Source organism: Gopherus evgoodei, chromosome 10 (genome assembly GCF_007399415.2).
Source record: "Gopherus evgoodei ecotype Sinaloan lineage chromosome 10, rGopEvg1_v1.p, whole genome shotgun sequence".
NCBI classification, from domain to species: Eukaryota; Metazoa; Chordata; order Testudines; family Testudinidae; genus Gopherus; species Gopherus evgoodei.
This window is the reverse complement of record NC_044331.1, coordinates 42145571-42170833: the sequence shown is the minus strand read 5'-3', so window position 1 is coordinate 42170833 and position 25263 is coordinate 42145571. Positions and strand designations below refer to the sequence as shown.

The following is a 25263-nucleotide window of genomic DNA, read 5'->3' as shown; positions in this document are numbered from 1 at the left end:
TTGCTCCCTTGGGGAGGCAGAGTTGCTCCAGCCCTTATGATGATCTTGAGCCAGCCCTGCTCTCAGGGCCTCTTACTCCACTGCTCCAACCCGTACAGCAGCTCTGGCAGTTCCTGTATTGTGTGGGGGTGGCGGTATGAGCCCACCTTTGGTGTGGTGGAGTATTTTGCTGCCTTTCCTCTCCTGAGGAAAAAAGAGAAGGGAAATGGTGCATCTTAACCCTTTCTATCAGAGCAGCCATAATGGCGTGGGACAGAGACAAAGCTCCTTTCGAGCCATAATGCTTGCCCCCTGCTGAATATGAAAGGCCCACTTCAAACAATGGCGGTGTGAGAGCCTCTCAAAAGAAAGGTCACAAGCTGTTACAAGGGAAAGGGCTGGGCAACCTAAATATCAGTATGGTGATGCTTCCTGGGGGTACCCACCTGCGCTTAGTGTGAGGAAGGCCCTGCTCTCGCTGCAGCTTACCAATAGGTACGTGCTACCCCTCAAACTCGGCAAGTAGCTCCTTGGAGGGTCCAGCCCTGGTTCATTGGAAAATCGTGGTATTCACAGATTTGCTGCTTCCAGAGAAACAGCTTGTGAGTTTCACTTCAGCTCCCCACTCTGCCTAATACAAAGCACTGAGATTGGTTTCTAGTGAAATCAAGGATAAGTTTATTTAACAAAGCCCAGAGATTCAAGTAATAGCACGTGAAAGTATTGGAAACAAATGGTTACATCCCAAATAAAATCATAACATACCTTCTAGAGTCTAGACTTAATTAACAAGATACTCTTGTGCTCCTAAGGGTTTGTCTACACAGCAACTAGATGCCTGCAGCTGACCCATGCCAGCTGACTCAGGCTTGCAGGGCTATTTTATTGCTGTGTAGACTTCTGAGCTTGGGCTGCAGCCTGGGCCCTAGGACACTGCAGGGTAGGAGAGTACCAGAGCTCGGGTGCCAGCACAAGCCCAGAATTCTACACAGCAATGAAACAGCCCCCAACCCCCTGTTGCCTGGCCCAGGCCAGCCGTGGGTCTTTCTTTGCTGTGCAGGCATAACCTATGAGTCCCTCAATGCCAACTGGCAGAGGGCCACTGTTCTGCAAACTCCTGCCACCTCTGACGCACTCACTACACCTCACATGTTGCCATCATAGTATTTTCTGTAAAATGTCATGTGTCGAGTCAAATGAAAGCTGGTGCCACACTGCTCATTAATAGCATGGTGTGGGGGGCGTACTGATGGCATGTAAAGAGTTGTGTATGTGTGCTGGAAATATGTTCCTAAAATACTTTTTTGGGGGTAGACGTGGTAAACATGGTTGTTCTAGACAAAGGAGGTTTGTTTGGCCTGTTCGCTGGAGTCTATAATGTAAATTGAGCAGAATGCTGGCAGAGACAGTGGGCGGTTTATTTGCATCTGAGGGAAACACCAGTTACCAGAACTTCAAAAGAATAGATCTCAAAGGTTCACTGGACTGTAAGAAGAAGAGAGAACCCATTTGTTACCCAGCACTGAGGGAACAAAACAGGCAGTGCTCTTTGCACTCTATGAGCAGTGGATGCCTGGCCATGTGGATTGGGGATGTGAAAAGTAGCTGTAGGTGAGAAAAGTGCCTTAGACAAAGCTTGGCACCTGCTACAGTTATCTACATGCTCTAAGAAGTGTGCTATGCCTCTGTCTCATTAATCTGTGACATTCTGACAAGCTGCAGAGCTCTCCAAGTTTGCCCTTGCACCAACCTCCCCAGACAGGGTTCGCACCCAGCTGTGTTCATGAATGCTCTGGCCAGCCACTCATGAGCCAACAATAGAGAAGCTCCAGCCAAAATGCCTCCCAGTTCCTCAGCTTAGGACCCTGGAGTTGTATGGTCCTATCCTGGTCAAAAACCTGACCTTTAAAGATTATTACAATTACCCAGTCCACCCCTCCCTCGATTTGGAGAGGAATATGCACAAAACCTTTATTCACTGAGCTGAGGTTTTCCAGACACTTCAAGCAAACCACACGTTTTAGATTAAAAAGTATACAACAGATTTATTAACTACAGAAAGATAGATTTTAAGTGATTATAAGTAATAGCAAACTGATCAAAGATGGTTACCTAAGAAATGAATAAAACTGCAGTCTTAAGTTTTATGCACTAGATAGGATTTGAATCAAGCAGTGTCTCACCCTGTTAGATAGTACAAACAGTCCATCAAGCTTCCATACACAGGCTAGAAATCCCTTTAGCCTGGAACCAGCACTTCCCCCAGTTCAGTCTTTGTTCCCCCGGTGTTTCCAGGTGTTCTCTTATGTGAGGAGTGGGGCCCTAGGGTGATGTCACTTCTCCCTTTTATAATTTCTTCCATATGGCGGGAAGCCCTTTGTTCCAAGCCAATTTTCCAGCCCAGTTTGTGAAAAAATACAGGCATCAAAATGGAGTTTAGTATCATGTGACCCAGTTACATTCCCTTGCATGCTTTGCTGAGTCGTGGCAGCCATTATCCAGAGGCTGACGGAAGCATCCCCCGGACAGTTCATCAGGTGAAGATAAGCTTTCCCCATGGCCCATTGTCTTTGTTGATGGGTCATTCAAGTGGAATCGGGCATTCACAGTGTGCTAGCAAACTGTATGTAAAGCTTTGTGTGTGTTACCCAGGTGCAAGCACATCTGAAATACATAGTTAATATTCATAACTCCAGATACAAAAATGATACATTCATACAAATAGGATAATCATATTCAGAAAAATATAACTTTTCCATAGACACCTCACATGACATATCATATACAAGATGCATAATACTTATTATCATATTACTATGGTGAATATGGGGTGTGTAATCTCTTGATTGTGTAATTTAAGACTTGTATCATAATGCATACACACACAGGCACATTAGGTTGCAGGGGCAATGGTAACACTGGCCTTTCTCAACTCTCAAATGCTTGACTTTGCAACCTAAAAAACATTATTTTAATAGGTTTTTTTTGTAGGTAGTTTAATATTTACAAGATGGTAGCACCCAGTGGCCTGGACAGTGATTGAGGCCCCTTGGGCTGAGCACTATACAGAGGTAGACATAACCAGTGCCTTAAACCTGAGGGTTTTGAGAGCGACCATCATGCAAAGGTAATGTCTGTTTGGCAAACTGAAGACCTGCTTCCAGAGTTACACCTGCAGCAGGTGTTTGACTCAGCCCCATTCTTACGGGAGGAACTAGGGGGTGCTACCTCCCACAGTGCAACTGCCCAGACACTCCTGCATGGTGCACTTGCCATATTGCAGGGGAGGAAAGAGTGAGAGAGATACGAGTTTAACTGGCTCTGCCGGGACTAGGGCGGGGGGTGCCTAGGAATGGATGGGGCACCCCTCCCCCATACTATCCCCAAGGCAGTGCAGGAGAGGAGCGGGCCAAGGAGAAGCTGAGACCCTGGATCAGTGATACCCAGCAGCCCTGCCAGTGTGCAGCATGGACCACTGCCACGTGGCCGATGGCAACTCGTGGAGCCATGCGGTTTGGTGCCTTGCCTGAACCTACAGAAGGACATGGAAAAGACTGGACCCCATTGCTTTGCTGTGTAAGGAAATGCAGGTGCTCTGCCCTCAGGGCCATCCCAGTGCTCTCAGCCATGAACTGACATACACACCAGCCACAACCCTGCCCCCTCGGTTCTGGGCTCGCAGAGTGTGGGGTCTGGAGGGAGCCAGCAGGCTGGGAGAACACACCTTCCCACGAAGGGGGAGGCTCTTTCTGCACCCATCCCCTCCTGTGGGAATAGTACGGGCCATGAGGCCGCTTCCCTCTCCCTACCGGATATCACCTGTCGTTTCCCGAGTTGAGTGGCAGAATCGTCCGGCCAGACTCAGCATCTCTGATTGGCTGCCCTTGCTGAGCAGGTGGGGAAGGGCAGCCAATCACGCGGGGCTTTTTTGGCACGACCCCCTTCTTTCTCTGACGGCACAGCGCGGGCGGGCGTCACGACGCCAAGCCCACCAAGATGAACAGTGCGGAGCGCACGAGCACGGCACGCGACCATCGGGAGCACCTAGACACGGCGCAGCCCCACCCCTATTCTGGCTCCACCCGCGGCAGCCAGCCCCGCCCCTCTCGGCTCTTTCCTCGGTGTAGTCTCGTGGGCCGGCCCCCGTTTGGCACCCCCTATCAAGGGCGTCCCCTGATCCGCTCCGCCCCGCCCCCGGCTCCGCCCCCTTGTCCGCAGGGCCAGGCCCCGCCCCCGCTCACGGCGCCGCTCTCTCCTCATAAAGCTGTCGTTGGCGTTTTCGCCCTGTTGGGCATCTGGGAGGCGGAAGTGGCCTCCGTGAGCGCAGGGACATGGCGTCGGGCGGCGCCTGCAGCTCCAGCCCCTCCGCGGAGCGGTTGCCCCCGCCCTTTCCCGGGGCCGAAGGGGACGCGGACAGCGACTCCGAGGGCGAGGACATCTTCACCGGCGCCGTGAGTCCGCCCGGGCCCCTGGGGCTCCCGAGCGTTGCTGCGGCCGGGGAGCGCTGGGCGCTGGAAAGCAGCGAGCTCCCGTCTGTCGGAGCCGCTGCCGAGCTCTGCCGGGAGCCGGGGGGCCAAGGGAGGCGGCGGGACACCGCTGGGCCCCGGTTCTCAGTGGCGCTGGCGGAAGCCGGGTCGGTCTCCTCTCGCGAGCTGGTGCGGGGGCTGGAGCTCCTGGCTGGGGAGTGACTGTAGCGCTTGACTAGCCCTTGATCGCAGGGTCTCCAGTTACATCCTCTCCTATCAGGAGCAGGCAGGGAGGGACGCTACCTAATTGCTAGACTACGACTGATTCACAGCTCTACCACTGACTTCATGTGTGCCCCAGGGAACATTCCTTAGCCGCTCTGTGCTCCTTTACTTGTAAAGTAGGGATAATAATTGGCCTTTTAAAGGGTCTGAAGATTGGGTTGCAAAGAAGTCTGAAAAGTCAAATCCAGTGACTGCTTATAATGTTGGCCTCCAATGGAATATCTGTGGGTAGATATAAACTAAATGTTACAAACAAGTCCTTTTGCTGAGTTGCTGTCTCGATCTTAATTTACATTAGGTCAGCTGCTTAGAAATCACTAATACAAATGTGTTACCATAGGAACCCTTGTCATGGACTAGGAGCAATCTTTACTTTTTCGGTTATAATATCCTACATCACAAATAGCCTTAATTCTTAATACCTGTAGTCAGAGAAATCTAAACATCACTAGGACTAGGCCTACACTAGAGGGGAGATCAATCTAAGTTATGCAACTTCAGCTATGTGAATAACCTAGCTGAAGTCGATGTACTTAGATCAACTTAACTGTGGTGTTTTCACTGTGGTGTCGACTGCTGCTGTTCCCCTGTTGACTCTGCCTGTGCCTCCCCAGAGGTGAAGTACAGGAGTTGATAAGAGAGCGCTCAGGGGTCAATTTCATGTGTCTAGACTAAATGTGATAAATTGATCCCCACTGGACCGATCGCTGCCTGCTGATCTGGGGGGTAATGTAGAAATACCCTAGGACACAGGGGAAAACATTGAAGGGAGTCATTCTGTAACTGACTGTTTAAGAATTTTTGGCAAAACCCCATGGCTTGGCATAGCTAACAATAGATAAATTAGTCTTCCAGTCTGGGTATGGTTACTCTAAGGAAATGTGTGTTGCTGGCATGTTTCATCAGGCTTTGTGATGTGGTGAGAGTTTTGTTGCACTTGTACCAGCAGTGAACTCTTTTCAACACCACTTGGTGGGGAGAGGGTGGCAGAGGGAATTTCCTAGGGAGGCTAGTGCTTGAGTGAAAAATATCACTCTATTGTAAAGTAGGCTGCCTTTTAAAAAGGAGGAGAGGAAAAAAAAGACCTGTCGGGGCTTTATGAACATTAGCTGCACATTCACATCAGCACATCATTCTAGGGCTGTGTGAAAAGTGATTGAGGGGAAACGTGATGTATGGATAGTCATCAAACTAATCTGCATTATAATGAGAGCTGACAGTGGCTACTACTTTGGCCCCCTGGGGCCAATTTCAATTTTTATTTACTGTTCTAGTATGTACCACCCTTATATCTTCTGGAAATGCTCTACTGGCTCAATATGTAAGGTATTACATTTACAGAAGCAAGGTTTAAATATACTAACTTAAAACTTGATACCAGACTCTTATCAGGCATACAAGGAAAAAGCTGTAGAGAAAACCATTAACTCTTACCAATCTTCTCCTGTGATTCTGTGCATATATACAATCCCCCTCTAGTGAACTGCTGGGAGAAAGCAAAGGAATTCTAGTGTTTTTTTCCTACCTGTGGATGCCCTTCCACACTTGGCCACCTCTGCTCTTGGCAGCATACCCTGCCTAGACCAGTGGTTTTCAACCAGGGGTTGGGGGGCTGGGAGCAGGTTTCAGGGAGTATGCTAAGCAGGGCCAGCATTAGACTCACTGGGGCCCAGGGCAGAAAGCCAAAGCCCAAACAGTGTAGCTTTGCAGGGGCAGGCAGTTGTCCTGCTTGCTATCCCCCAATACCAGCCCTGGCTTTTATATGCAGAAAACCAGTTGTGGCTCAGCTGGGCTGTGAAATCTCTATCATATGGGGGAGACTCAAAGAGAGATTGAGCCCCTGGCCTAGACTCTCCCAGAGAGTCCTGTCCTACATAAGGATGGGGAGATGCTGCCACTTTAATTGCCTGTCAAAGTCAGGGATCTCCTGGCTAGACTTAAGATGCCTGCATTTCCAGAATAGGGTGTGGGTGTAGGATGAAAGGGAGAGGGTTCTCTGAATGCACAAAGGCCTTCTCGCTTTTGTGTGGAAGTGTTACCTTAATTTATTTTTTATTCTTTGCGTTAACAGAAAATGTCACCTTTTGAAGCTGATTGAACATGCAGTAGTAGAGGATTTTAGGCTTGTGGTGTCTCCTTTTTTTTTCCTTTTTTTTGTCCTTTATATACTTGAGAAGCAAAAGTTTCTGAAAGCATCTTGCACTTGAAAATCTGGTCTCATCTAGCCTGGAACTAGTTTAATAACAGCATAATGGCCAAGAACGAAAGTTGAACAACGAAGAAAAAGGTTTTTAAATCACTATTTCAGCATTCTTTTGCTAACAGGTCAAAGTTCAATGAACCAACACTTTGGAGAAATAGTCTTAAAATTTCTAGACTCCTACACCCAGTCAAAGTGTGTGAGCTAACACATGTTCATGAAGAACCCCAGCAAGTTTTCCAACAAGGAAGGCCAAAGTTGATATTCCTAAGGAAAACCTTCTAGCTTGCATTTTTCCCCTCAAAGAAACAAAGGGCACAAGACCAGCTTCTAAAATTATCTAGTTAACTACTCTTTGACTAGGAAAAACAACTATAAAAGCTGTATCTGTACCTGTAGCGAACAAGGGCTGCTAACAGGGAGTTTTGCAAGGGAGTTTGGAAGGGGGCAAGGGCCTCTTGCTGCTTTCTAAAACTCTAAACTAAACTACATTCAAAACTTTTTGATTTAAGCAAAACCCTTTCATTAACTAGGAGACCATGCAGGCAGAAGCCCAGCAGCAGAGTTGGGGGCTATCCAGTTTATTGCGCTGAGTGCAGCATGTATGATTACCTGCCCTGTGGTCGGGTGGTGTGTGTGAGAATTCGGTGCAAGGAGCTCCTTGCCCTCAGACTGCATACAGGCTTTGGAGGCCAGGGTGGCGAAACTGGAGGAGCTAAGTGAGGCAGAGAGGTATGTTGATGAGGCTTTCTGGGACACTAGAATTGTCCCACTTCCCATCAGACGGCCCCTGCGCTGTTGAGGAGGATGAAAGACCCAGGGAAGCAGAGCAGTCAATGGGAGCAGAGGGGAACTTTCCCATAATTGGGACCCTCCTTCCAGATGGTGTTAGGATATCCTCTTGCACTGAGGTTACCTCTCCGGGGCAGGGAACTCCAGTCACTAGGAAAAGGCAGGTGTTAGTAATGGGAGATTCGATCATTAGAAACATGGATGGCTGGGTGTCATGACCGGGAGAACCGTATGGTGACTTGCCTGCCTGGTGCAAAGGTTCCAGATCTCTCGAGGCATCTGGATAGACTTGTGTAGTGCTGGGGAGGAGCTGGTGGTCGTGGTACACGAAGGTACCAGTGACATAGGGAAGGGTAGGAGAGATGTCTTGGAGGCCAAATTTAGGCTGCTAGGGAAGAGACTGAAATCCAGGACCTCTATGGTGGCATTCTCAGAAATGCTTCCAGTTCCATATGCAGGGCCAGGTAGGCAGGCAGAGCTTCAGAGTCTCAACGCCTGGATGAGACAATGGTGAAGAGAGGAAGGGTTTAGATTCATTAGGAATTGGGGAAACTTTTGGGATGGGAGAGCCTATGCAGGAAGGATGGGCTCCACCTAAACCAAAGTGGAACCAGACTGCTGGCATTTAACCTTAAAAAGGTTGCAGAACAGTTTTTTTTTTAAACTAGGAGATGTGGGGGTGTGGAAGCCAAGTGCTGCAGAGGAGCATGTGGATTGGATAGACTTTTCTCTTAGGGGAGAGTCTATTGATAGAGATTCTCTAGGTTATAGTCAGTAGCAGAGGATGAAATAGGATAATGTAAGGACCAGATCAGATGAGAAACATTCACCTAAAGAATCAGACACATCAGAAGAGGGCAGACAAATAACTAGTGACACTTTTTTTTAAAGTGCTTGTACACAAATGCTAGAAGTCTAAATAATAAGATGGGTAAACTAGAGTGTCTTGTGATAAAGGAGGATATTGATGTAATAGGCATCACAGAAACCTGGTGGACTGAGGACAATCAATGGGACACAATCATTCTGGGGTACAAAATATATCCAAAGAACAGAATAGGTCATGTGGGGGGGAAGAAGGTGACACTATAGGTGAAAGAAAATGTAGAATCAAATGAAGTAAAAATCTTAAGTGAATCCACATGTTCCATAGAATCTCTGTGGATAGCAATTTCATGCTCTAATAAGAATATAACATTAGGGATCTATTATTGACCACTTGACCAGGACAGTGATAGTGATGATGAAATGCTCAGGGATATTAGAGAGGCTATCAAAAGTAGAACTCATAATAGTGGGGGATTTCAATTATCCCCGTATTGACTGGGAACATGTCACCTCAGGATGAAATGGAGACAAAATTTCTTGATACTTTAAATAACTGCTTCTTGGAGCAGTCATACAGGAACCCACAAGGGGAGAGGCAACTCTAGATTTAGTAGTGAGTGGAGCGTAGAAGCTGGTCCAAGAGGTAACTATAACAGGACCGCTTGGAAATAGTGACCATAATATAATAACATCCCTGTGGTGGGAACATCTCAACAGCCCAGTGCTGTGGCATTTAATTTAAAGAAGGAGAACTAGGCAAAAATGGGAGGGGTTAGTTAAACAGAAATTAAACTACAGTCACTAAAGTGAAGTCTCTGTAAGCTGCCTGGATGCTTTTTAAAGACACCATAATAGAGGCCCAACTTAAATGTATACCCCAAATTAAGAAAAACAGTAAATGAACTAAAAAAGAGCCACCGTGGCTTGGCTTAACCATGTAAAAGAAATAGTGAGATAAAAAGACTTCCTTTAAAAAGTGGAAGTCAGATCCTAGTGAGGTAAATAGAAAGGAGCATAAACACTGCCAAATGGAGTGTAAAAATGTAATAAGAAAAGCCAAAGAGGAGTTTGAAGAACAGCTAGCCAAAAACTCAAAAGGTAATAACAAAATGTTTAAGTACATCAGAAGTAGGAAGCCTGCTAAACAACGAGTGGGGCCTCTGGATGATCGAGATACAAAAGGAGCACTTAAAGATGATAAAGCCATTGCGGAGAAACTAAGGGCTTGTCTACATCAGAAAGTTGCAGCGCTGGTGAGGGAGTTACAGCGCTGCAACTTAGGAGGTGTACACATCTGCAGGGCACCACCAGCGCTGCAACTCCCTGTTTGCAGCGCTGGCCGTACTCCCGTTTTGTCTCGGGTGTAGAGGATCCAGCGCTGGTAATCAAGTATAGACACTTACCAGCGCTTTTCTTGACCTCCGTGGAATAAGCAGGTATCCCAGCATACCTGAGGAAGCCTCTGGTAATCAAGCTGGTCTCCTTCCCCGGCTTGCTCTCGCGTTCCCCGAACCCCGAGCAAGCAGGTCTCCTTCCCTGAGGTTTGCTGGGTGGTTCGGGGAACGCGAGAGCAAACCGCGGCGAAGCTGGTCTCCTTCCCCGGTTTGCTCTCGCGTTCCCCGAACAAGCAGGTCTCCTTCCCTGCGGTTTGCAGGGTGGTTCGGGGAACGCGAGAGCAAACCGCGGCGAAGCTGGTCTCCTTCCCCGGTTTGCTCTCGCGTTCCCCGAACAAGCAGGTCTCCTTCCCTGAGGTTTGCAGGGTGGTTCGGAGAACGCGAGAGCAAACCGCGGCGAAGCTGGTCTCCTTTCCTGGTTTGCTCTCGCGTTCCCCGAACCCCCCTTGAAGCCGCCCAACAGCGCTGCAGTGTGGCCACATCTAACACCACTTGCAGCGCTGGTTGCTGTAAGTGTGGCCACTCTGCAGCGCTGGCCCTATACAGCTGTACTAATACAGCTGTAACAACCAGCGCTGCAAAATTTTAGATGTAGACATGGCCTAAGTGGATTCTTTACTTCAGTCTTCACGGCTGAGGATGTTAGGGAGATTCCCAAATCTGAGCTGGCTTTTGTAGGTGACAAATCTGAGGAACTGTCACAGATTGAAGTGTCACTAGAGGAGGTTTTGGAATTAATTGATAAACTTAACATTAACAAGGCACCAGGATGAGATGGCATTCACTCAAGAGTTCTAAAATAACTCAAATGTGAAGTTGCGGAACTATTAACTGAGGTTTGTAACCTGTCCTTTAAATCGGCCTCTGTACCCAGTGACTGGAAGATAGCTAATGTAACACTAATATTTAAAAGGGCTCTAGAGATGATCCCAGCAATTACAGACTGGTAAGTCTAATGTCGGTACCAGGCAAACTAGTCAAAACAATAGTAAATAAAATTGTCAGACACATAGAAGAACATGAATTGTTAGGCAAAAGTCAACATGGTTTCTGTAAAGGGAAATCATGTCTTACTAATAACCTATTAGAGTTCTTTGAAGGGGTCAACAAACATGTGGACAAGGGGATCCAGCAGACATAGTGTACTCAGATTTTCAGAAAGTCTTTGGTGAGGGACCTTGTCAGAGGCTCTTACGTAAATTAAGTTCACAGGATAAGAGGGAAGGTCCTTTCCTGGATTGAGAACTGGTTAAAAGACACGGAACAAAGGGTAGGAATTAATGGTAAATTCTCAGAGTGGAGAGGGGTAACTAGTGGTGTTTCCCCTAGGGTCAGTCCTAGGACCAATCCTATTCAATTTGCTCAAATGATCTGGAGAAAGGGGTAAAAAGTGAGGTGGCAAAGTTTACAGATGATACTAAACTGCTCAAGATAGTGAAGACCAAAGCAGACTGTGAAGAGCTTCAAAAAGATCTCACAAAACTAAGTGACTGGCCAACAAAATGGCAAATGAAATATGTGGATAAATGCAAAGTAATGCACATTGGGAGGGAAAAATAACCAACTATATCTCCCATCATATTGTATGTAATTTAGCTACAACAAATCAGGAAAAATCTTGGAGTCATCGTTCTCTGAAGATGTCCACGCAGTGTGCAGAGGTGGTCAAAAAAGCAAACAGGATGTTAAGAATCATTAAAAAGGGAATAGAGGATAAGAAGGAGAATATATTATTATGCTTATAAATCCATGGTATACCCACATTTTGAATGCTGTGTACAGATGTGGTCTCCTCACATCAAAAAAAGAGATGCTGGCACTAGAAAAGGTTCAGAGAAGGGAAACTAAAATGTTTAGGGGTTTGGAGAGGGTCCCATATGAGGAGAGGTTAAAGAGGCTAGGACTTTTCAGCTTGGAAAAGAGGAGACTAAGGGGGGATATGAGAAGTATATAAAATCAGGAGTGATGGGGAGAAAGTAGATGAAGATAAGTTGTTTACTTATTCCCATAATTACAAGAACTAGGGGTCACCAAATGAAATTAATAGGCTGCAGGTTTAAAACAAATAAAAGGAAGTTCTTCACACAGTGCACAGTCAACTTGTAGAACTCCTTACCTGAGGCGGTTGTGAAGGCCTGGACTATAACAGCGTTTAAAAGAACCTCCATGAATTTATCCAGTTAAGTCCATTAATGGCTATTAGCCAAATGGGTAAGGAATGGTGTCCCTAGCCTCTGTTTGTCAGAGGGTGGAGATGGATGGCAGGAGAGAGATCACTTGATCATTACCTGTTAGGTTCACTCCCCCTGGGGCACCTGGTATTGGCCACTGTCGGCAGACAGGATACTGGGCTAGATGGACCTTTAGGACCCAGTACGGTCATTCTTGTGTATCCCTTAACATGTAACAGAAGGCTTGACATTGTCACCTCTTAGTCAAATATAACACTAATTGGTGACTGTAGCAAAACATATCTTGTTACAGACAACATAGCTCTCAAAATCCAGCTTTGCAACCAGAGTAGTAAGTCCTTGGGAAATAAATGTACAGTGTACATATTTTTCTCAGAAATTTTTTGAAAAAGGACACTCAAAGTAAAAAGCTAACCTGTGAAATCTTAACTCTGGGAATCTCTTCACTATCTCTGTAATAAGAACTATTCGTAGCAAAACATCACTGGTGCTGTATTTGAAAATGAACACCTGAAATTCAGGGATGGTGGTCTTTGCTTCATGGGAAAGATTGCAGTTACACAAATCTACTAGTTAGGAAGGTTTAAAATAGAAACTGGTCTGGGGCCAAGTAGAATCTGTAGGTTGCAGGCATAAGAAAATGACTTGGTCAGACATAGCTGAAGTAACCCAGTGGTGAGTGGGAAGCTTTTCCTAGCGTGTATTGGTGCTGATCTGTCAACTTCTGCAGAAACAGGGTCTCTTAAAACCTGGAGATGCCAGCTTTATGGCTGTGAAGATGCTTCCAAATGTGACCTGAGATTGCTAGTAGACTAGCATCAGTGCCATGCTTCTGCTGCTCATAGCTTTGCCAAGCAGCAGTTTCAGATCAACAGAACTGATCTCATTTGAGCTAATGGGGTAATCTGTGGGTCCCAGTACAGTAACTTCTTGCTTAATGTTGTAGTTATGTTCCTGAGAGATGTGACTTTAAGTGAAACAATGTTAAGCAAATCCAATTTCTCAATAAGAATTAATGTAAATGGGGGGGGGGTGTTAGGTTCCAGGGAAACTTTTTTCACCAGACAAGACTATTTTTTATATATATATATACACATACACACACACAGTATAACTTTTAAATAAATACTAGTACACAATAATGATGTTTGTGGAGCTTGGCTGAGGTGGTAAAGTCAGAGGGTGGGATATTTCCCAGGGAATGCCTTACTGCTTAATGATGAACTGGCACTCAGCTGAGCCCTCAGAGTTAACTCATTGTTGTTAATTATCAGAGGGGTAGCCGTGTCAGTCTGGATCTGTAAAAGCAGCAAAGAATCCTGTGGCACCTTATAGACTAACAGACGTTTTGGAGCATGAGCTTTCGTGAGTGAATACCCACTTCCTCAGATGCATGTAGTGGAAATTTCCAGGGGCAGGTATATATATGCTGCTTGTTAATATAGCCTCACACTCTACAAGGCAGCAGGAATGGAGGGAGGAGTGACAGCATGGCAGAGAGACAGATGCGCACTTTGTGTGCGCAAGAGAGATGCACATTACCCCTTAAAGTGTGCTAGCCACATTTTAAGTACATTGTCTTTTTAAGTAGATCATCAAGTTGAGGCAGCTGCCGTTGCCAGCAAGCTCCCCCTGTCCTGAGCCCTGTTGTGTAGTCACCCCCCCATGGAGATGGGGGTAAGCAGGGGGGAGGGAGACACCCTGACATTAGCCCCACTTCCCCCACCTCCCACACAGCAAGCAGGAGGCACCAGGGAGCAGCTCCAAGGCAGAGGTCAGGAGCAGCACATGGCAATGGGGGGGAGAGACAGCTGAACTGCCTGCAATTGATAGCTTGCTGGGTGGTTGCCACACAGGGAACTTAGGGGGGCTGCTAGTCCACCCTGGTTCCAAGCCCCCACCAGCTAGCTCCAACGGGCTGCTCCTCTGCAAGCAGTGAACAAAGCAGGCAGCATTGCACAACTTTAAACGAGCATGTTTTCTAATTGGTCAGCAACATAACAATGTTAACTGGGATGACTTTAAGTGAGGAGTTGCTGTACAAATGTTCTTATGCTACTACTTGGGGCAGAAGTTCTGAACAGCAGAGGCAGGATACTCTTTAGGGATAGAATAGCAGATCCTCCCCAGCACAGCAGTAAAGTGGCTCTGGAGAGGGAGAAGAAAAACAGCTGCATTTTTCCTTCAACAGCTAGAGGGGGTAGGTACATTAGATCTGATGCCAGTTGGCTCCATCTTTTCACATCAGTCTTCAGCTCTGTGAGGTGTCAGAAGGAGCTTCCCAAAGGCCTTGCACTTGGATCTCTTGTTTCTCGTGAGCAGCTGTAGGGCTGGTCTACACCGAAAATTTATTGAGCATAGCTGCCTATCTCAGGGGTGAGACCCACAGCTATGCCACGCTAAGCCTCAGTACAGACAGTGCTAGGTTGGTGAAAGAATGCTTCTATCAGCCCAGCTACCACCTCTCAGAAGTGGACTAATTACAGCAACAGGAGAGCCCCTCCTGTCGCTATAGAAAGCATCTGTACTGATGTGCTATAGCAGTACTGCTGTAGCATTTTAAGTGTCAATGTACCTTTTAGTCTTCACATTTTGGCCTTGTCTATCCTACATTTCCCATTGTTGCTAAACACTGGTCAGCATTAGCAGTGTTGAGCCCCAGCCTGGGGAGAGGATGAGAGAATAACAGAAGTGAGTCATGTCACTGAGGCTAGGTCAACACTACCACTTCTGCAAATAAGCCACTCCTCTGAGCAACATAAGTTACACTGACCTAAGCACCAGTGTGGACAGCACTATGTTGACAGGAAAGCGTCTCCTACCAACATAGCTATCGCCTCTCAGGGAGGTGGATTTGTTTTGTCGACAGAAGAGTTCTCTTGCCTGTCTGCATAGAGTGTTTTCACCTGACTCGCTACACTGGCACAGTGCTTCTAGTGTGGTATACTTCTGGAAGGTGCTTGGTACTGTGGCGGCAAGGGTGGTATAAGAACCTATTTCAAATAGAATGATGGGTTGCTGGCATGGCTGCTTCTAGCCCTGTATAAACCTGTATAGAACATGTCTAATCAACTTGGTATCAAAAGCTGGTGGCAACCAGCCTGCATTGTTTTTAGTGTTAGTAATGCAGGCAGAAGCTAAACAAGTGTTGGCAACAGCTCTACATTTTTAGAAAGTAGAACTAGTGTAGACAAAGCCTGGATGTCTTTTGCTTTAAAAAAAAAAAAAGTCCAGCTCTGCATTAAGGAAACTTTAGAATGGTAACCTCCAGCTTGCAGCAAAATGAATGTCCTAAATCCTAATTCATTTCTAAAGCTCATTCTCTGCTTGCCTTTTGGAGTTCTAGCTCTTCCTCTGCTAGGCATCATGATGGCTGGAAGGGACTATCTGGAACAAAACTCTCTGGCCCACTCTATCGTATTGAGCAAAGCTTTGAAGATTCATGCAGTGTCTGAAGTTTCTTCACTTGCCTGAAAGATAGCTGTCCTGTCCACATTAGCTAATGGAAACAAATTGGAGTTGTGTGTGCTTGAGGCAGCAGTCTTTGCAGATATACTGGGCAAACAGTAGTCAGGACTCAATGTAGAGATGCTTCCCAAATGCTCGACAGTGGTGCTTCAGCTCCTTCTGCTGTGCAGTTCATTGGGATCATTCCTGAATGACACTGGTCTGCGCTTTTTTTACTAAAAGCTGCAGTATGAAACTGCTGACAGCACCTCTTTGCTGTTAAATAGATGTGCACTTCAAGCCTTCAGGTCAAAAATGAGTAGAAACTGCTAGGAGCTAAAAGATCCCTTGTTTAACTGATGTAGTGACATGGAGAGAGGAGGAACTAGAAATGGCCTGGCCATTCAGCAATTAATCAGTGACTTGATAATCTGGATAAACATGTTAATAGTCCTGGCTGGACACTGCCTTTCCTTGACCCCTTCTTCACCTTATATATCTGAATCCCTAGATAGGTAGAGGAAAGTCCTTGGTTTTTGTTTAACTCATGCCCTCTTCAGCTGATTAGTTCTGTATCTGTTGCTCCTGCCCCTGCCTGTTAAGTGGTGGGAATTCCAGCAGTGATAAGTTGCTCTTAGACTTGCTATATAGGCACGTAAGCTGGAGTCCCATAGTAAAGAGACATTGGAATTGCCAGAACAGAGCAATGATCCATATAGTTGAGTATCCTTTATCAACAGTAGCCATTGCCAGAAGCTTTGGAGGAGAGCTCAGCCAGCCTCCAAAATCTACATATATACAATATTTTGGTGGCAGGAACTTCCTTTCTGGACTCACCTGAATACCACCTTGTACCTCAAAGTATATATGGTCTGACAAACACCATGGTTTTCCTGTCTAGTGTAACTGCAAGTGAGATCCCTGTTTAGAAAAATGGATGGTCCTCTTGGATCTTACTAAACTCTTGCATTGATATCCTGTGGCAGTTTCACAAGGATAATATTCCCTAGTATTCTAGCCATTATAGGTCTTTGTCCTCCTGGGTCAGACATATATGTCAATAAGCAATGCTTGGAGGATCACAAAGCAGGACTTGGAAAAAGCCACTTGCCAATGACAGTGGAGGACTTACCCTAGTGAATTATGGGAGGGAAGGGTACAGAAGCAATGCTAGCCAATCCTGGAGAACAATTTAAGTCTGTCATTTGACTCTGAAGAGAGTGCTTCGCTTGTGATTATGACCAGTGCATTGGTGACTTCTGAGTTGTCTGCAGACCAGGAGTTTCTACTGCTGTTGATAGCTTTTCCCAGCAGCCTACTGAATCTGACAAGACAGACAAGAACAAGAGGGAGCTAAGATTCACTAGGGTCTTGCCCTTTCCTCTTGCTTGTGGTCTGCTTAAATTTTCATATCAGCCTCTGTCTAGTAGGTATCTGTCTTAAATATCTACCAATAGCTGAGATAAAAGGACAATAGAGAAACTGTTTTTGAGAAAGGAGATGTGAAACTCTGTAGCTGTTACTGACCCATACATCCTCTTTTGCCTTGGTCAAATGCTCCATGTGAGTGCTATTGTATTACTTTTGATTCAGTTAATGGGCCCAGAGAAGCGATATTAATGTGACATTGTCACCATATAACACTTTAATATGTACGTAAAACATATGTAACTGAAGAAAATTCACTCAATTTTAGTGCTTTATGTTGATTCTTTTCCTTGAGTATCTCCCAATCACTAAGTTTCCAACCTTTTGGCATGAGTTTTCTAATGGTTTGTCACAGTACTAAGCAAGCAGAGGCCTCTACTCCAAACACATTGCCTTCTTTTAATATTTAAGTCCCTTTTTCAGAGGATATGACCTCTTATTTTGTCCATTTTTTTTTTTGATGGGGGAAAAAAAGATTTGTTCTAGTCACTTGAGTCAAGAACGAGTTGTTTTCTTGCTTTTAACAAAACAGACCAACAGGGCAGAAGATAGGGTGGGGGTGGAGTACAGTTGATACATTTCAGGATACAGGGTGACTAATCCGTTATGGCAAGATGCTTTGGCCTGGCAGATTGGCCACAGCAGCTGTTGCTCTGGACCTGGCTCACCTATTTCAGGGATGCTATCTGGCTTCTTGGTCGGGTCCTTGTCAGGCTGGTCAGAGCTGGATGGGCCATAGCATCTCATTATGCTGGTGCTGTGTAGTTAGTCACAGGATCATATGAAAAGACCAGAGACAGGACAGGAGGAAGATAGTGGGAGATGGAAAGGGACACATGAGGTCAGAAAACATGGAGCAGGATCTTGCATGGATGAGACTGAGTGAGTGCCACCACTTCACCAGCAAGGACATCGGGCATACCCACTTGTATGCCAAGTTTGGTGTTAGGATGAAAGTCCCTTAGCAGCAGCTGCAGTGGAAGGTCACCCCCCCCCAAGTCTTTTTAAGGGCCCCCAAAAGGAGATGATGGATGGGCTTACCTTATTTTGTTAATCAATTAGGCCTCACTTCCAAAGTACCAGTTTTGGTCTACTGATTTCAGTCCCATATTCCTCTTGTTTACTGGGCATGCTGTTAGGCCTACTAACATAAGTCCTTCAGTTATTTGGATTAACCCAGTCTATCTCCCTTTCTGTGTCTTCCCACCAACACTTACTTTTGTAGGTGATAAGTTTATAATAAGTTTATAAGATGTTTCTATCTGCTTCCCACTGTTGAACTCCCAATTTGCGTAGATCTGGCAGGCCCCAATTATAGCAGTTAATGTTAGATGCTTGTCAGAACTATAATTCCTGTCCTGCTGCTCAAGGCATATGTGAGGCAAATTAACATAGTTGGTACCTTTATGCTGTTTGCAGGCAGGCACTTCTTGCAGAATGAACTGAAATTGTTGCCTGCATGGATAGAACAAAAGACCATCTCCCTATTATATCTTTCCCATAGTTGTATAATAGTCTCTTCCTTCCAGAAGGAGAAGAATAATTCTGGCTATACAGATCTAGATGGGTGGCCTAAACTTGTGACTGCTAATGCTACAGTGAGAATGGCATGCCTGTCTAGGTGACCTTTAGCATCTGGTCTGTAACTTAGATGTGTCCCCTTAATGTATTGACTGCCAAATCTGTTATGTAGGCTGCAACTTAGGCCTAGATTCACAGATGTAACTAGGCACCTAAGTCTCATTCTTAGGTGCCACTGCAATCCACGATTTTGTCTGCTGCCTAAAATCACATGATGCCTATAGGGGTATTTTGCATGGGGTAGTAAAAGTTCCCTAGGCACCTGTATTTCTGCCACTGAGCATGTGTACTGTTACCTCAGTCTAGCTGTCCAGATATTTATCTCCCACCTAAGCACTGGAGCATTCATAAACCAGGGGAAGATACGTGGAGGAGCATCTAGCTCATATGTACATATGAACAGCCATACTGGGTCAGACCAAAGTTCCATCTAGCCCAATATCCTGTCTTCCAACAGTGGCAAATGCCAAGTGCCCTGGAGGGAATGAACAGAACAGGTAATCAAGTGATCCATCCCCTGTCACCCATTCCTAGCTTCTGGCAAACAGAGGCTAGGGATGCCATCCCTGCCCATCCTGGCTAATAGCCATTAATGGCTCCATGAATTCTCCATGAATTCATCTAATTATTTTTTGAACCCTGTTATAGTCTTGGCCTTCACAACCTCCTCTGGCAAGGAGTTCCACAGGTTGACTGTGCGGGTGGGAAAAAAAATATTTCCCTCTTTGTTATCCTGCTGCCTATTAATTTCATTTAGTGATCCCTGGTTCTTGTGTTATGAGAAGGAGTAAATAATCTTCCTTATTTACTTTCTCCATACCAGACATGATTTTGTAGACCTCTGTCATATCCCCCCCCCCCATCCCCCTTAGTTGGATTTTTCAGCTTGAAAAAATACAAGTCTTATTACGCTCTCCTCATATGGATGCTGTTCCATACCCTAATCATTTTTGTTACCCTTCTCTGAACATTTTCCAGTTCCAATATCTTTTTTGAGATGGGGCAACCACATCTGCATGCAGTATTCTAGATGTGGGCATACCATGGATTTATATAGAGGCAATATATCATCTATCCCTTAATGATTCTCAAATTCTGGTTGCTCTTTTGACTACTGCTGCACACTGAGTGGATGTTTTTAGAGAACTATCCACAATGATTTCAAGATATTTCTTGAGTGGTAACAGTTAATTTAGACCCCATCATTTTATATGCATAGTTGGGATTGTGTTTTCCAACATGCATTACTTTGCATTTATCAACACTGAATTTCATCTGCCCATTTGTTGCCCAATCACTCAGTTTTCAGAGAGACTTTTGTAGCTCTTCACAGTCTGCTTGAGACTTAACTATTTTGAGTAGTTTTGTATCTGCAAATTTTGCTACTTCACTGTTTACCCATTTTTTTGAGATCACTTATGAATATTAAATAGGACTGGTTCCAATACAGACCTGGGGGACACCACTACTTACCTCTCTCCAGTCTGAAAACTGACTATTATTCCTACCCTTTGTTTCTTATCTTTTTGACCAGTTGCTGATCCATGAGAGGACCTTCCCTCTTATCCTATGACAGCTTCCTTTGCTTAAGAGCCTTTGAGGGACCTTGTTAAAGGCTTTCTGAAAACATAAGTACACTATATCCACTGGTTTCCCCTTGTCCACATGCTTGTTGACCCCCTCAAAGAATTCTAGTAGATTAGTGAGGCATGATTTCCCTCTAAAGAAAACATGTTGACTCTTCCCCAACAAATTATGTTCATCTGTGTATTGTTTCCTCTAAGCTGTGTGGACATGCAGCAGTTTATCAAGGGCCACACAGGTGCTCAAAGCTGCTGTGGGGAAAGGCACCTCTTCCCAGGCCCAGAGATGCAGCAGTCACAGAGAGACAGGGAGAGGTGGCTGCTGTGGCCAGGGAGAGGGCTAGGGGGAGCAGCCTGCACATGAAGCCCCTCATCCCCAGCCCCACCCTAGATTCCCACACTCCCAGCTGGAGCCATCACCCCCCTGCACTCCAATCCTGTGCCCCAGACATGAGCCCCTTCCTGCATTCTGAACCCCTTGGCCCCACCCCCACAACACATCACCTCCATATTGGTGCACATATGCAAAATGAATTTTGTTATGCATGCAAAAAATTAGAAGGAACATTGTCAGTGTCTGACAATTTTGTCCTTTACTCTAGTTTTAATCAGTTTGCCCAGTACTGAAATCAGGCTTACCTGCCTATGTTTGCCAGTATCCTCTGGAGCCTTTTTTTAAAAATTGGCATCACATTAGCTATCCTCCAGTCATTTGGTACAGAAGTTGATTTAAATGAGAGGTTACAAACTACAGTGACTGCCTCCTTCACCTGAACTCTGTTGCAAGTCTCCAGTCTCTCTTCTGCTTCTGTTGTCTACCTGAGCTAAACGTGCTACGGCAGACCTCTGCTGAGTAGTGTATAGGAACCCTGCTATGTTGCTGCAGGCCTGCATTGCTGGACTATGGCGTACTATAAAATCTGGTTCTGATCACTGCTAGGTACTTACACAGGCTGACTCCCGTTGACCTCAGTTGCCTCAGTCCTGCCTACTAAAACAACAGTGTTTTTTTGTTTTATGTTTTGTAGCTGCTCCAGTTTCATTGTTCTACATGAAACAACATGCATTCAGCTAGGACATATGCGTTTGGACTCTTAAAATTCCAGCAGCCAGTTTAATCAGCAATGGCTTACTTGGCAGTGAGTCGGAACTGAGTGGTTTTCTTTGGACCAAGCATTATAAGCAGAACCAGAGCTGAAACTTGGCTGTTACACTGACTTCCTTAGTGAAGTACACCCAGGAGAGGACTGCCTCCCTTGCAACTATCCATGTTTGTCTTGTTCTGAGCTAAGGTCTCTGCTATGCCCCATTACTCTTCCATGGTTTTATTTGCTGGAACAATCTCCTTCATGTGAGGAGCTAAACAGACTTTGTCACAAGGTAGTGCTCACATCAGGGGGCTGGGTAGAGTCTGACTCGCCATACTTACAAATAGCACTTTATCTTCCCAAGGGGAGTGTGCTACTCTGAGCATGTGTGAAATCCAGCATCTCCACTGAGTCAGGATAGGTGGGCTGTCTAGGACTGTGGTGGGAGAATACTGAGACCTATAGAAGTTTCCGAAGCTGCAGCTTAGTCACTACTACAATGTAGCCATGGACGCTATGAAGGAATAGGAGTTGGAGATGGTGCAATCAGTAGTACTCTGTTTGATAACAAACTAGATAGAACCAAAATAGCTTGGCATCTTTAACAGACACAAGTTGGAACCTGGTTACTTGAAGGAGGAGGGGGGGGGAAAAAAAACCTCACTGAGATGTTGAGACATTTAAGCAGTTAGCATTCCCCCTTTATTTAAATAAGGGCATGGCTACACTGGAAACTTGAAAGCGCTGTTGCGGGAGTGTTCCTGTGGCAGCACTTTGAAGTGTGAGTGTGGTTGTGCACTAGAGCTCTCCCAGCGCTCCTGGTAATCCACCTCCACCAGGGGATTAGCTCCTAGCGCTGGGAGCCTGGCTACACTGGTGCTTTAAAGTGCTCAGATTTGCTGCGCTCAAGGGGGTGGGGGTGTGATTTTTCACATCCTGAGCCAGCAAGTTTGTGCGCTATAAAAAATGTAAGTGTAGACAAGCCCTAAGAGGTGGCTGCAGAGTACAACAAACCTCTAATGCAGTCCAGGGAAACCTCAGTCTCTTGCTACAGTCCTGCCTACATGTCGTCTGTGCCCCTTCTTCCCTAGTTTAATGGTAAGATTAACTGCAGGAAAACAAGATCTGAATTGCAGCTGCTTCAGCAGAAGTCAATCACCACAGCATCCATAAAGCAAGCAGGACTGGGTTGAAGTACCATAGGCCAATGCCTAGGGCTCTCCTGCCTGACAGTATGTGAGTACTGCACATGTGAATCTCAACTTTCATGTAAATTTCTAGGTCTCATGTTTGTAAAGCATAGCTCAAATGTGAACAATGTAACAATGCATTGGAGATTGCCAGTCTTCAGACAGCCTGAAATAATAGCTCTGAGGGGATGAACTTCCCCGTGCATCTCAATGAAGTATTAATTCCAAGCCCCAGTGCTCTGGGGAACCTCACCAATGCACAGTATAATAGAGGACTCTGCATATAACCATCTGTGGGTTCTAGTGGGTCACAGATTGAATGAGCCAGCAGTCTGATACTAGCTGTTTGTGCAGCTGCACCATTTATTAAAAAGAGGATCAGAAGACACAGGAGGTATGTGTCCTCTCTGCTTAACACTGGAGAGGCCTCAGCTGGAGTACTGTGTCCAGTTCTGGGCACTGTGCTTCAGGAAAGAGGTGGACAAGTTAGAGTCCAGAGGAGAGCAATAAAAATGAGAAGACTTAGAAAACCTGATGTATGAGGAAGGGTTTTTTAAAACACCGCCATCTCCCCTCCCCCCCCCCCCCCAAAAAAAACACAACAAACCCCTGCATGGTTAGTCTTGAGAAAAACCTTAGAGTGGACCTGTTAAGTCTTCACCATCCTCTTTACAACAGTCCCTAATATATTTGATCAGTTGTTCTGTATCCTTTGCAGGTAGGACAAATGGTAATTGGCTTAATTTGTAGCAAGGAGATGTGGGTTCTGTTAGGAAATCTTTTCCAGCTATAAAATAGTTAAGCGCCAGAACAGGCTTCCAATGGGGATTATGGCATCCCTGTCATTGGAGGCTTTTAAGAACAGGTTGGACGAACACACCTGCCAGGGGTGCTCTAGGTTTACTTGGTCCTACCTCAGTGCAAGGGACTAGACTTGATGATCTCTTGAGTTCCCTTTCAGCCTGACATTTCTATGATTCTGAGTCTGACTGCAGCAGGTCCAGCCCACTCACTCTATGGCTGTGAGAGTATCTGCTTGGGCAAGTTACTGGGGTTTCCCCTTGATGCCACCTGTGCATCTTGAGGTGAGAGGGCACTCCTGCTGCTTTTGAAGGGGAGAAGGGGGTGGCTATGCTGCTTCCCTTACCTCTTTAGTAGGGCAGGAGGGCCTCTTCTCTCACCTATACTCCAAGTGGGAGTGGCCCCATGGTACAGGGCTGGCCGCACAGGAGGGAGTCCATGTCATGGTGTAGCTAAGGGTCTGGATTGCCTTAATCGAGCCCTGGGACAGATAATCTCAGCAAAGGTGCTGTGTATTCTCTCCAGCAGGAGGCAGAGTGGAGCAGGGAGCTAAAGTGTTCATTGCCACTCCATCTTTGCTTGGGCTGAAACTCTCTCTCCACTTCAGTTTCAAGAGCTCTGATAAAACCTCTTGGTAAGGTGGTTAGACACAACTGAAAGTGGAAATAACTAACATCAGTAAACTGTCTTTGGACAGCATGGTCTCTGCTGCAAAACTGTATGCTGCAGGTGCCAGCAGAAATGCGTTATACACAGTGCTTCAACTGTATCTCAAGTTAGAAGAGCAGGCTCTGGAGACAAGATCTCCGTACCTTCATGTAAATGGTTGGTAACAGCAAAGGAAGAAGTATATAAATGCTATATGGGCATAACTGTCCAGTTACCCCAGAAAACAAGTATTCAGAGGCTCAAAGGTCCTCTTGTTAGTCCAAGCTACTACACCGCTTAGTATCTGACTCCATCTCTGTAACTGGAACTACAGGTCACTGTAAAGGCCTCTGACCCAGCCAGGATCTAAAATTATCAGATACATTTTTATTTTCCCCCTTGTGAATCTCTAGAGAATAAGTCTACAGATTAGAAAAGGAGTTTTGCTTTATCAATGGGTGATGTACTAGTTTTGTCTCTGCTTGAGGTCTGGATTAAAAACATTGTTTTGCCTACAAGACAGCGGGGAACAGAGTTCAGTTTGCTTTACTTTTATAGAAACGTAAGGGAGTTAAGTCTGCAAAAAATAGAGGGAGGGAGAGCTTGGATGCAGTACCTTAATGTGAGTTGAATAGGTTATGTCCCCTCTAGAGAACTACAATAGCCGTACATCACACCTGCTAGAGAAAAACAGGAGGGATGTAACTAATGCAAATTGCAGCACACTCCCTAGACAAAGATATTTACCCCAGTGCTACACCTAGCTGACCAGCTAATTGCATTCCAGTCCTCTCCTGGAAACCAGTAAGTGCCCTGTTGAGACCAGCTCTACATGTGGCAGGGGAGTGGAGAGTTCTCCTCTTACTGGATTGCACTGCTTGTATTAGAGGCTATTGTTACACTATCCTCAAACTTCAGCTGTAAATCTTTGCCTTTCCTCTTCCCTTCCAATGTGGCCATCTCCTCCACCCTAAAACTCTAGAGATGAACCCATAGCTCCTACTGGCCCATAAGCCCATTGAGTTGGATGGAGATTTGTGTAGACAAAAGGCTTCATTATGGTGGAAGTACAGGATTATTTTAATGTGTAACTAGCTACTTGGCATATTGGTTTCCCTGGCAGACTTTCATCATGACTTAGTGACACAGAGTGGCCTATCTCTTGCCTACTGAGCAGCCTGCTCAAATGGCAGTGTTCTGTGTGCTCTGGGTGGAACAGCCCTGCAAACTCATTCTTGTGAGTCATGGGGTTGGATTGGCCCTGTTCACAGCTCAGTACTGACTGACACTGCAAAGTGCAGGTGGGGTTGGGGAGACAACTTTCAGAAAGAATTAACTCCCTGGGTTTCAAAAGGAACATT

The 25263-nt window shown here is 45.8% G+C and overlaps 1 protein-coding gene across 5 annotated transcripts in view; it reads left to right on the top strand.

Annotated features, from left to right (window-relative positions):
* Positions 1 to 4260: 4260 nt before the first annotated feature.
* Positions 4261 to 25263, top strand: part of SNX1 (sorting nexin 1) — a 47631-nt gene continuing 26628 nt past the window's right edge. For 3 of the 5 annotated variants that reach the window (XR_004002280.1, XR_004002279.1, XM_030577322.1), the window contains exon 1: positions 4263 to 4430. Coding sequence is in view for 2 of the 5 variants with exons in the window: in XM_030577322.1 (XP_030433182.1) it covers positions 4311 to 4430 (120 nt within the window). In the remaining 3 variants the exon portion in view is untranslated. Of the gene's footprint in view, positions 4431 to 25263 lie in introns of all 5 variants that reach the window. The other 2 variants (XR_004002278.1, XM_030577321.1) reach the window with 1 other exon arrangement.